The following is a 15115-nucleotide window of genomic DNA, read 5'->3' as shown; positions in this document are numbered from 1 at the left end:
AAATAATTAAAACGATTGCAAATCTGATGTCCTTTGTAAACAAACAGTTTTATCATTATGTTTCTCTGTAAAGGTTAACTTTTCCTAGCCTGGAAGTAGAACTATTTTAACAATATGGACCGATTTTTATTTTTAGCGTAAGAGAAGCAATCAAGCTCTTCCGGGTCCGATTAGGTTCCGTAGACTGCAAGAAAGGAGGCATTATTGTGCCCATCAAACGAGTCGAAATCCACCCCTCCTACGAGTTCGGGAAGCCATCATTTGACCTGGCCCTCATCAAGCTGGCTCGACCTGTCAACATTACAGATTTTATCAAGCCCATCCAGCTGTCAAAGATTAAACAAGGCGTCGTCAGCGCAAAGTTCATGACCACTTACTGGCCGAGGTTGATTGTGAGTAAGATTTGTTGTTTGATGTTTCTGATTCTCTTTATTCCTATCTTATTATTGAATCTCCAGCTTCCTCCATGATGAAAAATCAGGCCAAAGTTTACGTTTGTTTTTCCAAATCATCACGTCATTTTTTGTCATGCCGCGTGTGTCGAAAACCATTCCGATCTGAAAAAAGGTAATGCTGACGCTGAAGCAATTTTTTTGGACATCTTCAGCTAGGCTATGTTTATGTTAACTAAATTAACTGCAGCACCATATTATTATGCTAGGCTCTGACAGAATCTTCTTCTATGCGGTAGTAACTAGGTGTCCAACTTAAATTGCCATAGGTATCTTGCATGGCTCAATCGTGCATAAACCACCAATATTATTAAACGCAGGTGAACGGCAACGTCCTTCCACACACAGCTAAGGAGCGCGTGAAGTATCAGAGCATGAGGGTGTCAAAACAGAAGCTGATTCCGTGGAAGACCTGTGCGGCCATGATGCGGGCCAGAAGTGCTGTCCTGGATGAGACCAGCTTGTGCCTGAAGCCGATAGCTACACATCATAGTGTTTGTATGGTGAGGATCTTCTTCTTTATCAGCCACAAGCTTCATGTCGAGAGCGTTAGAGACTGGAGTGAAGATGACCACTTGGGATGAAGGTAGAAGCTCGCTTCCACCTTCGGCCTGATTATCAACTTTCATCAGGTGATATGCAGGTGATCTTCCTCGTTGTGGATAAAAAAAGCCACACGTAGATGATACAGCCTATCAGTCTTGCTCATCATCATCATCATTTCAGCCACAGGACGTTCACTGCTGAACAAAGGCCCCAATGATTTCCATAGCGGCCTGCATCCAGCGCCTTCCTGCTACCTTTTTGAGGTCGTCGGTCCACCTTGTGGGTGGACGTCCTATGCTGCGTTTTCCAATACGTGGCCTCCACTCCAGAAGCTTGCTGCCCCATCAGCTAATAGCTTACAATATTACTGCAGTTTATTATTATTATGCAGTCTTTGTTATGAGTGCATAATATTTAGCGACCTTATCTTGTTTAAGTCTTATTTAAAGATTAACTGCCGTTAATAATTTCACCTGAATGCAAAGAACTCAGTAAATGCATAATATTTACTTGCACTTAATTTTGGAGTGCATTTGAATGAGTTTTTCCATGCTACGAGTAGAAATAAATTCAAGTTAGGTGAAAAAGATCGACTTATTCCTGTCATGAAGATGTAGAAAAGACCATACATCTTGGTATTTCTGTGCTCATCAAAGTCGAAATCAAAAACTTTATTGTATCTTCTTCTTTTTCGTCGCTACACTCATGGCAGAGCGGTCGTGGTTGTCACACCTGGTTTGATGGCAAGCTTCACAATCCGTCGCCATTCCCTTGCATTGCAGCCTTTCTTGTACACTCGTGGAGTGGACCATTGAGTGCGGTTTTGACATTATTGTGCCTTTAACCTTCCCCTACACGACAAGTCGTTTACACAGATGTGTCGTCGTTGTTGTCTGTTGACTATTAAATCGTACTTACAAATCGTCAAAATGAAATTTAACTTTGCCCTTTTTTTTTCAAATTCAAATTCAAATTGTTTATTTGCCTACTAAGTGTACATTAAAGGTCTTATCACTAATACATGTGTGCTTATTACTTAGTTACCTAGTTAAGGCATTGCAAAGGTTTGATGGGAGGCTTTTCCTAAAGCTTCCTTTGCGTTTACATGTCTCATAATATTTTTGCCTTACCAACACTGGAAAGTGAACTGCTATATCAATTAGGCTGGGTTGCACCATCTTACTTTGACTATAACAAACGTCAAAAATCTGTCAAACTCCATACAAAATACACCGGTTATCGTTATAACGATAGTCACGGTTAAAGTTTTGGTGCAACTCAGCCTTAAACTTCTTTTGTGTCTGGGTTACTGTCCGGGATAGTGTTAAATGGACAACTTCGTGTACTTAATAATTGGGACAATAATTATTCCACAGCCCGATGTCGGCGCCCCAGTGGTAGCAGAAGACGGTCTCTGGGGCATCACGTCAGGGTGGACCTCAGAGCAGTGTTCCATCTACCCCAGCCCCACCATCCTCACCAGAACCGCAATGCCACCGGTGAGGACCTGGCTGGAGTCTGTGCTGTAAAATTAGGAGATGAGAGAACAAAACTACTTGTGCTGTTAATAATTTAAAAGAATGTTTCAGCCTTTAGCTGACGAGAAACTAAAGTAGGGCCAATGAGAAGCGATACCAAATGTAAACAAACCCAATGTCATGGGTGGACCCGTCTGACTTCGACATATTTTGGCGGGAGAACGAGACATTACGACAAATACACAAGATGGGAAGAGACAGAATATATTGTCAACTCGACAGTCGTATCGACCTTTTGTATTGCTGCTAGTTGGCCGTACTTTAGAGAAAATAGGAAATCTATTTGTTTGGGGAACACCACGGCATTCAATCTTAACAAATGCCTAACATTGTGAAATGAAGAGATTAGAATGTATTAAAATTACTTTGTATTTTTGTAAAAAAAAAACTTTAAACAAACATTTAATTACAGAGTTTTGCTTAAACTAACACCATAAAGTAGTTCACTATCACTAATCCTATATTTTACTTCTGACTTACTTTCAGGTAAAACTAACTTACTGTGGATAATGTTTAGTTTTTTTTTTTTTTTTTTTTTTTTTTTTTTTTTTTTTTTTTTTTAATGGCTCGCGCGGCTTGCGCATTTGCCAATGTCAAGGTAGGGAAACGGATCAGTAAAAAACGGAATTTCGGAATTTAGGGCTAGGATCAGTATAGGTAGGAACAGGCAGTAGTTATAGGAACATAGGAAATTGAAATGTAAATATTACTTCAGCAATAAACAATCAAATGTATAAAAACTAAATCTTTATATTATTATTAGATAAATAAATAGAGATACATTTATATATAGTTAGGTCGTTCGTGTATAAAAGAGAATTAATGCAAGAAGGAAAAGGGACACGGAGGGAAAGTAAGGAAGATATAAAAGAGGAGCGGTCATATTTAGGACAGGAAAATAAACAATGGTTTATGTCACCCACTTCACTTCCGTCTCCACAGTCGCATTTGTCGCTGTTTACAATCTTTAATCTAGCCAAATGGAAGGGAAGGCAAACATGACCCAGTCGCATACGAATGAGGCTACTAGTCCCTGCCTTATCCAGCTTCAGTTTGAAAAACCACGGTTTGAGAGGAACATGTGGTTGAATATTCCTATAGTGTTTTGCTTTAGTTTGACTGCTGTCAGTCCATTGACTTTCCCAGGATTCCATAAGAGAGAGTTTGGGAAGTGAAAGTAAGTCATGACTGTAATTTTTATAAGGAAACATGTCACCACAAGAAATTGCATCATTAGCTAAGCGATCTGCCTTTTCATTCCCAGGAATATTTTTTAGAAATGAAGTTAAAGAAACAATACCCACATAATTTTATTAAGTACAAAACATAGTCTTTAAATGGAATTAGGAATTAATAAAATTAGTTTGTACTATTTCAAACAAAAGCTGTTAATATCAATCAAACTTATAAAATATGAAAATTTGGGATAACCCCATTGTTGTACCATATACTTATTTACTTATACGTATCCAATGTCAATGACATAATTAATTATTTACTAAAGATTACTATTACATATTTAGGTTTACGGCAGCTATGTCAACTTATTTGAACAACCATGATTGTTTAATAAAGGATTTAGTTACTGTTGAATGATATAAATCAGCGTTAAGGTGACGATCACACTATCACACATGGAGAAGCTATATGCCCCGTTTCCACGAAGACGGAGCGGAGCGGTAATGAGCGGAGAAGGTGATGGGCGGACGATTTTTTCTGTACAATTTGACAGCAGCAGCGGCGCGGTGCTGAACGTAGCTGTGCGAAGCGGAGAAGAGATGTGAAAGTACGGGACTGTTCTTACCTCTCGTTCCCACCGCTGCAACTCCTGTGTAGCCAGCATCTTCAGCTTGACCGCCAATAAAAACCCAAGTGAAGGTCACGTTTGTTCCAATGTCAAAAGGTGGAAAAAATTAAATCTGATTGGTTAATCCAAACACTTCTCCTCTCCGCCTTGGTGGAAACCTGGGCTAACGGCTATAAAAACAATGGAATATGCCATACAATACGGTCTTGCAATAAAGACGTCATCGCGGTAAGTAAATATTTCGAAAGTGGCATAAAGCATTGGTCATACTAAGGTATGTAGTAGTATTTTTAATTTAAAATGCTAAATATATCTCAAAAATGACTAGGTACTTGAAAAAATTACTTGCCTTCGAACCCATAGGAGTATCTAGGTTTCTTCATGGGGGGGGGACTGGCCCCTGATATGCCATAAATTATCACGGGGATTAGTATCATAGCTCACAAGAGTTAGTACTATTAATTATCATCTTCAAATCAGTTGCCCAACATCCTGGGGTTCGGGCCTACCACCTTTTGCCCTCATTCATTTCAGAACGCCATCTATATATATAAAAGAAAGTCGTGTTAGTTACACCACTTATAACTCAAGAACGGCTGAACCGATTTAGCTGAAAATTGTCAGGGAGGTAGTTTAAAGCCAGGAGAAGGACATAGGATACTTTTTATCCCGTTCGAAATTAAAAAAAAAGTCTGCTTATTTATTGCCATTAAGGCGGAACAAAGTTCGCCGGGTCAGCTAGTAATAAATATGAAAAAAATCCGAGGTTGATTTCTAACTTGACTGGAACTAATGGATCATCATCAATTCAGCCATAGGAAGTCCACTGCTGAACATAGGCCTCCCCCAATGATTTCCATGATTAGCTGCTATATTATTAGAAAGAAACTAAATAATCTGATGATAATTAGGTACCTCTAAGCACAGAATAAATAAATTTGATAATCGAAAAGAAAGGTCGTGATTTTGAAGTCCTACTATTTTGAAGAGTTAACTTCACGATTGTCTTTTGTCATTTTGTTTTTCATTTCACCTCACCTACATAACGAAACAAAGAGTTAACTCTGTTTATTTGCAAAAAACGGGGAGAAAGACGAAATGTTTTTTGACATTCCACAATCACAAACACAATGTGTCTATGACCTTACATAAACTAAATCAAATAAGGAAAGTTATTTTTATACATGGAAAGTAACTTGTGAAATGATGTAATACTAATAAAAATACGAAATTATAACGACCTGTCTGTTTGACTACCATGTCATACATGCATGCATGGACAAACTTGGCCTTCACTGGTTGGGTTTTATTGGCGGTCAAGCTGTAGATGCTGGCTACACAGGAGTTGCAGCGGTGGGAACGAGAGGTGGGATTAGTCCCATAACATGTCATGAATCTTCCATTTCTTTGAATTGGTTGAGATAGACTCAACTTTCAATTTCTATAATTATCATCATATTTTCAGCCATGGGGACCTCCCATGGATGGGGACCTCTATGATGATGACTGCTGAACATAGTCCTCCCCCAATGATCTCCATATTGACCGGTTGGTAGCGGCCTGCATCCAGCGCCTTCCTTTATGAGGTTTTCACTCCCCCTTGTGGGTTCAATTTCTATATTAATCGTAAAAAGACAAATAAAATTAGGTATTAGAGAACACATTTACAATAATTTAACTTTACAAGTCACTTTGTTTTTGTTTGATTGTTTTTTGATAATTTGGTACTAAATTAGAAATTGCGAATGAAAGATGTTAAAAATAAAACAGAGCATAGTAATTATGTTTCAGTATGTTTGTGTATTGATTTTTTTTCTGGGTTTTGTTCATTTCATTTCAGCCACAGGACGTCCTCTGCTGAACATCGTTCGTTTCAGCCAAATGACGTCCACTGCTGGACAAAGGCCTCCACCAAGGATTATCTTAACGAACGTTCCTGCGCGGCCCGCATCCTTCACCAGATTGTCGGTCCACCTAGTGGGAAGCCTGCCTACGCTACGTCTTCCGGCCCATGGTCGCCACTCGAGAACTTTTGCCTCTGTAGTTACTGAACGAATAATTTCAACATGGCCCGGTTGGTAGCGGCCTGCTTTTATTAAACCTAACTTACTAACTAAAAAAAATTATAACCTTGAAACAGAAACCCTGTTGTGGATACAAAGTACCTAAGCCTTAACGAACATCAATACAATAAAACATTGTTCTCAAATGTTACATACGATTGTCGATTAATAGTACCTACTTATATAATTAATAGTTCTTGTGTAATTAATTAAACATAATGTAAAATGAATGTTATCTACGCAATTATTCCATTTATAAATTACAATAGTGTCAGATACAGTCTACTTTTGTAGCGTCAATCAAACTTAGTACATCTACGAGTAATTACTTGTAAAAAATAAATTAAGTTATTACAAATTTTCAAGATACTCCATCTGTTTTAGATACTAGGTACCTATGTATATCTTTTTTAGGTACGAGCAAGGTGGACCTATAAAGCAGGAAGACGCTAGATGCAGGCCGCTACCAACCGTGTGATGTGGAAGTCATTGCGGCCTATGTTCAGCAATCGCGTGGACGTCCTGTGGCTGAAATGATGATGATGAGCAAAAGTGATAGGCTGCATCATCTACGCGTGGTTTATTAATATACAACGAAGAAGCCCTTGGCCTGCATATCAGCAGATGGAAAGTGATAATCAGGCCGAAGGTGGAGCTTCTATCTTCAGCCCAAGTGACCATCTTCACACCAGTCTCCAACGCTCTTGGCATCATCATCATCATCATTTCATCCATAGGACGTCTACTGCTGAACATAGGCCTCCCCTAATACTTTCCACGTTGATCGATTGGTAGCGGCCTGCGTCCAGCGCTTCCCTGCTACCTTTACGATGTCATCGATCGACGCTCTTGGCATGCTCTCCATGTTTTTCATATTTGCAGCAACAAGCCTCTTTGGAGTTGTTGTCACTCTGGTACTTATATTTATTATGTATGTACCAGAAACTAAAGGTAAGTGTGTCGAAGAAATCGACAAGATTTTGGTGGGCCAATAGATTATTAATTTGTCGGTCGTTGCGAAAAAGGCACAATAACGGTTGTTCATAAGGTTTCATAACAGCTGTCCTGACTGACAAATTATTTATTAAATAAAAGATTATCTATTAAACGCCATAAAAGTGTTTTATTTCTACGTAATCTTACCAATAAAGCAATCCACCTGAAACTGTAAAATTTCTTCAAGAGACTGAATTTGAAGTTTAGAAAACGAGTAGACCTTTAAGTCCCTAACGTTAGCGAAATTGAACATAAAATTGATGTAAGTAGATAAATGATGCCCACAGTAGGACCATTATCATGGTTTCTTCTACCAATCCACCAGCCACCATCTTCTGAAACAAATCTAATTTAAAGTTATTCAGAAATCAAAGCACTTCATGAGGCTCAAGACTAGTGTAGCAATTTTTCCACGACGATATTTTAGAGACTATCTTATTTTCGTAACAAAACAAAATATTTGTTTTAGATTCAGTGTACGATTTCAAGATATATTTTATCTAATAAATTATACAAACAAATGGCATTCCATTTATTAAACTATAAAAGGGAATACTATCAGATACAATCATTACTTTAGTTTAGTTAGCCATTAGTGCATCTTAGATTTTAGTTTAGACTCGTAGTTACTTAAAAATGTCGAAAGACGACAGTGCACGTGCTAAAGTTGGTCACACTCATGTGCAGTGGTTATATGCAGTTTTTGGTAAATAATTTTAACAATCTTATTTACAAATAGTGAACTAAAAAGTAAATAAAATAAAGTAGGGCGATGTTCCTGCAGTGAAGACTTTGTAACTTTATAATAAAAGTGATTTTAATGTTTAATAACAATAAGAAGTACCAGGTAGCCAGAAGTAATGAAGAGTTTCCTTGCAGCGTCCACCACTCTCATGACGTACGGGCTGCAGGCTGGATGGATATCCCCCATGACAAAGGTGCTGCAGTCCGAAGACTCTCCAACTGGGCCGCTGACGGACACTCAAATGTCCTGGGTTGGCAGTATTCTCCCGCTAACAGCAACGTTTTGTGTCGCTCTGTACGCGTACATAGCTGATGCTTACGGGAGAAAATTTGGGATCATAGCCATTGCTGCACCTCAAGCGGTAAGTTAAAGAGTAGCTAAATGCTTTGCGCTTGAAAGACAATCAAAAATACTGAAGCACTATCTATCAAAACTGGAATTTATTGTCGTACGATTGAATGCTATTTTCACCGACCTTATAGTGATATGAGGTCCAAAACTGAAGTAATTTTTATTTCTTTGTAGTGTTATACTTTTGTGCATCTGACATCAGAAAACAAGAACCGAAACGTTGAAGCATGTTTAAAATAAAAAAATCTTTACTTCTCTTTGAGGTCAATTAGCAATTAAGTGCTTATTAAACAAGCCTATGTTCAGCAGTGGACGTCGTGAAACAATCCCAAATTTTTAAATTTACTTTTTAATTAACTTTGACAGATATGCTGGGCCATAAAGCTGACGGCAACCAACCCTACAACCCTCATCATAGCCAGGGTCATGGCAGGCATACCGGCTGGGGGATGCTTCAACCTAGTCCCTATGTACGTAAAGGAGATTAGCCAAGATGACATCAGAGGGTCCGTGGTCTCCATGTCGTTATTGATGCAGAACTTTGGGCTGTTAATCATGTACGCCATGGGAAGCTACTTGGGATATCACACAGTGGTGTATATAGTGATCAGCATACCGATTGTGACAGTGGTGGTGATGCTGTTTGCCCCGGAATCGCCTGCTTTTTTGGTTAAGCAGGAACGGTTTGAGGTGAGATATGAATACAAAGAGTTGTTTTCATCTTTGAAATTGCCAAAACCGAAAAGTGTGACCTAATATTGGAATTTCGATTTTCAGGAAGCTGCTCAGACAGTGGCAAGACTCAGAGGCTTGGACGTTGATAGCAAAGTTGTCAAAAATGAAATGGATTATATGAAGAATGAGGAGAAACAATATAGTTCTCTACCTACAGTAACATTTTTGAATATTTGTAAGTATTCATTTGTTCTATTTAGAAAACTAAGAGTGCACAATCAACCTTTTGTCCTCATAGTAGTAATAGTATTAAAAGTTTTTAAAAACAGGAGGTTTTTGCTATTATCTGTTCTGCAGTTGTTCCAAAGGAGTTAAAATATCATTAAAATACCAAGGTTTTGCTGACGACACATTTATTTCTTAATATGACCCTTGTGACCTTTATCTGTTGTCGATTTGCTTCCATTAGTAATATTATAAATAGCAGAATATTACAAAACATGTGTCTTCATTTTCCAGTCAAGAACAAGGCATGGCGGCGCGGCTTCTTCCTCGTCATGGCTTTAATATCAGCTCAGTCATTCAACGGCAACTTCACCATCCTGACGTACGCGTGGACCATTATGTCAGAGTCAGGAGTGACAGCCAACCCGGAGCTGACGTCACTGGTCGTGCCCCTGCTGATGATTTGCGGATCCACGGTGTCGATGATGTGTGTGGAGAGGTTTGGGAGAAAGGTAGGCATTCTTTTTTATATCATCATCAGATGATTTAGACTTAACTGCAGGATAACGACCCGATCCTAAGACCAGAGGCAAAGAAGGCTACTTATAACATGGGGTTATTGAAATAGTGGGTGATGGTAAGCGTTCACCGTCTATTGCTATTCATTCACAATGCAAGAAAATTGTCTTTGTGCTGCCGGATTTTTTATGAACTCGCGGAATTTGGGTAGGTTATCTTTAATAACTACCCCAATATTATATTTGGTATGAAAACGCCGATGAAAGTCCACAACAGGGCACGTCATTTTTAGTGAATCGTAGTAATAGTACCGTAGTGATCATCTGCTATCAAAATGATGACACTTTTTGCTAATGCCCAACTTATTTGCAAAGTGCATATTTATTACTCATATTCCTTGATATTTATTACGTGCGAAGTTTGTTCAAGCTAAATAATTCGAATCCTCGTTCCAATTTACAGAAGCTCCTGACCATCACATACTCCGTAACCGTGGTCGCAATGATCACCCTTGCCACCACGCAGCTTCTCCGCTCCCAGGGTTGGATTCTACCCTCTTGGCTGCCAGTGATAGCCATAGCAGCTTCAGTCTGGGCATACGCTGCAGGTGTCACTCCGATGGTCTACGTAATTATGTCAGAGATGTTTAGCTTTCAGGTGAGTCATAGTCAAAAGTTATGAATTACAATCCAATCTAGCTTTGCAATAACTACTTCAATTTTTGCTCGTATCTAATAAGCAGCGATGTGGACATGCGTCTCGAGTGATTGCTATAAATATTCCTTAAAAGGAACAACAATTTACTTACTGAAACCTCAGTTGCTCAAGTCAGCGAGTACGAAGCTATTTTTCTGGATAGCCAAGAGCCTTTCCCCCATTGTTTGCCAACGCAAATTCAACCATTCAAGTTTAACCTAATGTTGAGTTGGAATGAGATTTATTTCACAATGTATCTAAATGGACTTCTAACTAAACGTCATGCAGTCCTTTTGTAATGTTCACTCCAGCAGTTAACACAAGGAACTTCTCCGTTTATTCCAGGTGCGAGCAAAGCTCATCGGCCTGTTGGTGACGTACGGCTGGTTCATATCCTCAACCCAAGTATCCATCTTCACGCCCATCGCAAATTCTTTCGGCATGTACACCCTTTTCTACATGTTCGCGGCCGTCAACCTTTTAGGAGCTGTTCTGACCTGTGCGGTCATTCCAGAGACAAAGGGCAGGAGCATAGAGCAGATAGAGCAAATCTTGACGGCTAAATAGACTGGCTAGATGAAATAATTGGATAAAGTTTTGTGACCATGGCCTTTGGATGGTTTAATAGATAATTCACTGATAGTCTGATAGCCAATGGCAAGATCATTGTGAATGCTCAACAAGTGATTTGGTTTATGATGATTAAGGATGTTTTCATCTTCAACATCATAACGACAATGCTGTCAATTTCGTGAAAATCATGAAAGTAGGAAGTAGGAAAGGGTGTGAGGGGATAGTAAAATTTTCTAGTTCAATTTAACATAGGTAATATTAATTCATTAGAAGCTTATGAGCGTAAAATACCTAGTTAATCATTCCAGTTTAGCAAATATACAATTAGATACAGAATCGATCTCATTTACTCATGCATACTACTTACTCGAAGTTAAATACCTAATGATTTATTTATTTTATGTAATTCTAGCTACATTACTTACTTATTGTATTACTTTGTATATTTTTGAGAACTCAGTGAAAAAATTAAGTCACTACTAATGATACAAAAGTAATGTCTTGTAAAAAAATAGAAACATTTGATAAATAAAAACTTAGCACAGCTTACTCGTACTTTGTCTTTTAACTAACCTGCCACTCTATTACCAGTTATTTCTCTGGGTATACACTAGTTGCTCAAAAAAAATTTTCAGGCGTGATAACGTAAGAAAGTGTATATTATGTCAACGTGAAATTGTGAACTCTGTCAGTTTATAATATAACGCGTTAGATTGTAAACTAACAGTGGGTTAGGTTAGGTTAGATTGTAATTTAACTACGTCAGATTATAATCTGACGGAATTCACAATTTTACGGTGACATACATAGGTAGTATCACTGAATATGGCTGGAAAACATGATTATTACATATTCATGCTAAAACCAATAATTTATCTATTTTACGTATGTAAGTGACCAGCGACTCCTTATTTACTTCAACCTTCTTATGTTTTCTTTTGTAATTCCTTTTGTGAAGCAATAAATTATTTTTATTATTATTATTAAAGGGAGTCTATGGAAATAACCTGTACCTATCCTATTAAAATAGCAAACTCACTCAGAAGCTATTGGATGTAGTATATTTACAAATCTTCCAAATTACGCAATACCAATATTAAGTAACTTAGGTACACAAAATATTTCTTCTCTATTCAACGCTGTGCATCGTTTGTGAATATGGACGTAAGTCAGTACAATTTTAACAATGTTATTACGTGTTTATTGATTCTGACTCTCCTCTCCATATTTATTTGGATCCTTCTGTGACAGATCGAAATTCACACTTGTCTACACTAATATTATAAAGAGGAAAACTTTGTTTGTTTGTTTGTTTGTTTAGTTGTAATGGATAGGCTCAAAAACTACTGGACCGATTTTAAAAATTCTTTCACCATTCGAAAGCTACATAACTCACGAGTAACATAGGCTAAATTTTATTTTGGAAAATAATAGGGTCCCGTAAAATATTTGGGATTTTCATAAGACGTGGAAAAGCGCCATCTATCGTCATTGGTTAAAATCTTCTTGCGCCTGACAAACATTTTTGAGGTACGTAAATATTCATGAAGGCAAAGCTGTCAAACGCCATCTATCGACATCATTAGTAAATTAGTAACTAAATATTACGACATGTAGGTACTATGAATAGCGCTGTTCGTAAATAATATTGAAAATTTAATAAATAAAGATATTTTATGTAACTGAACCATTCACTGTATGTACCTATTTGAATCATTCACTGTGTTTAAACGAGTAAATCAAAGTGTTAATTAGTGACTTTTTACAAACTTCCTTGCAAATTCTTACTATGTGCCGCCATCTACCGAGATGAATATTAGGGTACGGTTCAGCGGCGGACAAATGGGATGGGCGCGTGGGCGATTGTAGTTAAATAGGATAAGAATTACCTACTTCGATTTATTTTCTGTATGTAATTTGTTAATTTTTTGGTAGGGTCTTTATTTTAATTACTTAGGTTGGTAGGTACTTAGTTATTTGATTTTAATGATAATTACTATAGGTACGTATAATTTTAGTAGAAAGAAAGGTCATTGAATGACTAAGTGACTCACTCACTCATCACGAAGTCTCAGAAACTACAAGTCTCAAAAGAGTTCTCAGGGGTTAATGGTCTATTCCACCTGGCTTTGATCACCAAGATGATCAAAGTGGACTCCAGTTAAATTATTTTTTTAGTGTTCTTTGATCACCTATAAATAAATCATACCTCTGAATTGTCACATACATGTCCAATTTGTTTATTGCGGTTTTTAGAAAATATCAAAAATGTTACAAAACAAAATATTATTATGTAGTACAACAATTGGACATGTGACTATTCAGAGGAGGTGTGATTTGTTTGTAGATGATCAAAGGACACTAAAATAATAATTTAACTAGAGTCCACTTGGCTCACCCAGGACATCGTATCCGTGGGTGAGCGATAAGGATGGGTAGCTTGGGGTCATTGGACAAAATTCTACGTGTTCACGGACCAGGCTTTAGTCACTAAGACGAAATTTTGCAAAATTCAACCCTTATGGGAGTTAAAAAGGGGGTTAGAAGTTTGTATTGCAGTCCTCGGTTTTTAAAGTAAGAGACTTGAAAGTTAAAGTGTATGCTCACTATGATCTCTAGATATTGTGGAGGTGTACATATACTGTTCGGTACACTGTGGTACTGTGTACACATCGGTTTGCCGACGATATTGTGGTCATGGCAGAATCGTTGGAAGATCTTGGCACAATGCTCGAAGACCTTAATCGATTTTCCCAACAGGTAGGCCTGAGGATGAACATGGACAAAACGAAGCTTATGCCGAATGTCCATGTTGCGCCCTACCCAGTTTCAGTTGGGAGCTCAATTCTCGAGATTGTCGACAAGTAGGTATGTCTACCTCGGACAAACGATCCAGCTAGGTAGGTCCAATTTCGAGAAGGAGGTCAATCGTCGAATCCAACTCGGCTGGGCAGCGTTCGGGAAACTACGCAACATCTTTTCGTCCAAAATACCTCAATGCCTGAAGACTAGAGTGTATAACCAATGTGTGTTACCAGTGATAACTTATGGCTCGGAAACGTGGCTTCTCACTATAGGCCTTATACAGAAGCTCAGTTGCACAGCGTGCTATGGAGAGGGCTATGCTTGGTGTTTCTTTGCGAGATCGAATCAGAAATGAGGAGATCCGTAAACGAACCAAAGTCGCTGACATAGCCCGACGGATTAGCAAGCTGAAGTGGCAATGGGCAGGGCACATAGTACGCAGAACTGATGGCCGATGGGGCAGAATGGTTCTGGAATGGAGGCCGCGTACCGGAAAACGTAGCGTGGGACTTCCACCTACAAGGTGGACCGACGACATCGTAAAGGTAGCAGGGAACCGCTGGACGCAGGCCCCTTCCAATCGATCAACATGGAAAGCATTGGGGGAGGCCTATGTTCAGCAGTGGACGTCCTATGGCAGAAATGGTGGTGGTGGAGGTGGTACATATACTGAAAATGTATCATTAGAAATCAACTACGGGGGCTAAGGAGATAAAAGGAGGGTTGGAAGTTTATATTATGAAAGTCCTATGTGTTTAAAGTAAGAGAGTTGAAATTTAAAATGTATGCGCTATAGATGCTAAGAGCGGATTTTACGAAACTCTACCCCTAATGGAGTAAAACGAGGTCCACGCGTACGAAGTCGCGGGCGGCCGCTAGTATTATAAATAGTCGTAATATTAGATCAGGGTTTTATTTAGAACTAGCGACCGCCCGCGACTTCGTACGCGTGGACCTCGTTTTACTCCATTAGGGGTAGAGTTTCGTAAAATCCGCTCTTAGCATCTATAGCGCATACATTTTAAATTTCAACTCTCTTACTTTAAACACATAGGACTTTCATAATATAAACTTCCAACCCTCCTTTTATCTCCTTAGCCCCCGTAGTTGATTTCTAATGATAC

At 38.5% G+C, this 15115-nt stretch overlaps 1 protein-coding gene across 1 annotated transcript; it reads left to right on the top strand.

The window, feature by feature from the left end:
* Nucleotides 1-7968: 7968 nt before the first annotated feature.
* Nucleotides 7969-11735, top strand: LOC135082725 (facilitated trehalose transporter Tret1-like). Its single transcript, XM_063977500.1, has 7 exons — nucleotides 7969-8108; nucleotides 8282-8508; nucleotides 8865-9188; nucleotides 9276-9408; nucleotides 9693-9910; nucleotides 10380-10574; nucleotides 10959-11735. Exons 1-7 carry the CDS (start codon nucleotides 8039-8041, stop codon nucleotides 11178-11180), a joined length of 1389 nt encoding a protein of 462 aa, XP_063833570.1. The 5' UTR covers nucleotides 7969-8038; the 3' UTR covers nucleotides 11181-11735.
* Nucleotides 11736-15115: the final 3380 nt, after the last annotated feature.

Source organism: Ostrinia nubilalis, chromosome 22 (genome assembly GCF_963855985.1).
Source record: "Ostrinia nubilalis chromosome 22, ilOstNubi1.1, whole genome shotgun sequence".
NCBI lineage: Eukaryota > Metazoa > Arthropoda > Insecta > Lepidoptera > Crambidae > Ostrinia > Ostrinia nubilalis.
Note: the sequence above shows the minus strand (reverse complement) of the source record. Positions and strands in the feature narration are given on the sequence as shown.

What these genes read in the sequence shown, in the direction of transcription:
- LOC135082725 (XM_063977500.1), top strand. Translation starts at nt 8,039, where the DNA reads ATGTCGAAAGACGACAGTGCACGTGCTAAAGTTGGTCACACTCATGTG. An exon ending in CCATTGCTGCACCTCAAGCG is followed by an intron (nt 8,509 to 8,864) that starts GTAAGTTAAAGA and finishes TAACTTTGACAG; the next exon opens with ATATGCTGGGCCATAAAGCT. An exon ending in CAGAGATGTTTAGCTTTCAG is followed by an intron (nt 10,575 to 10,958) that starts GTGAGTCATAGT and finishes CGTTTATTCCAG; the next exon opens with GTGCGAGCAAAGCTCATCGG.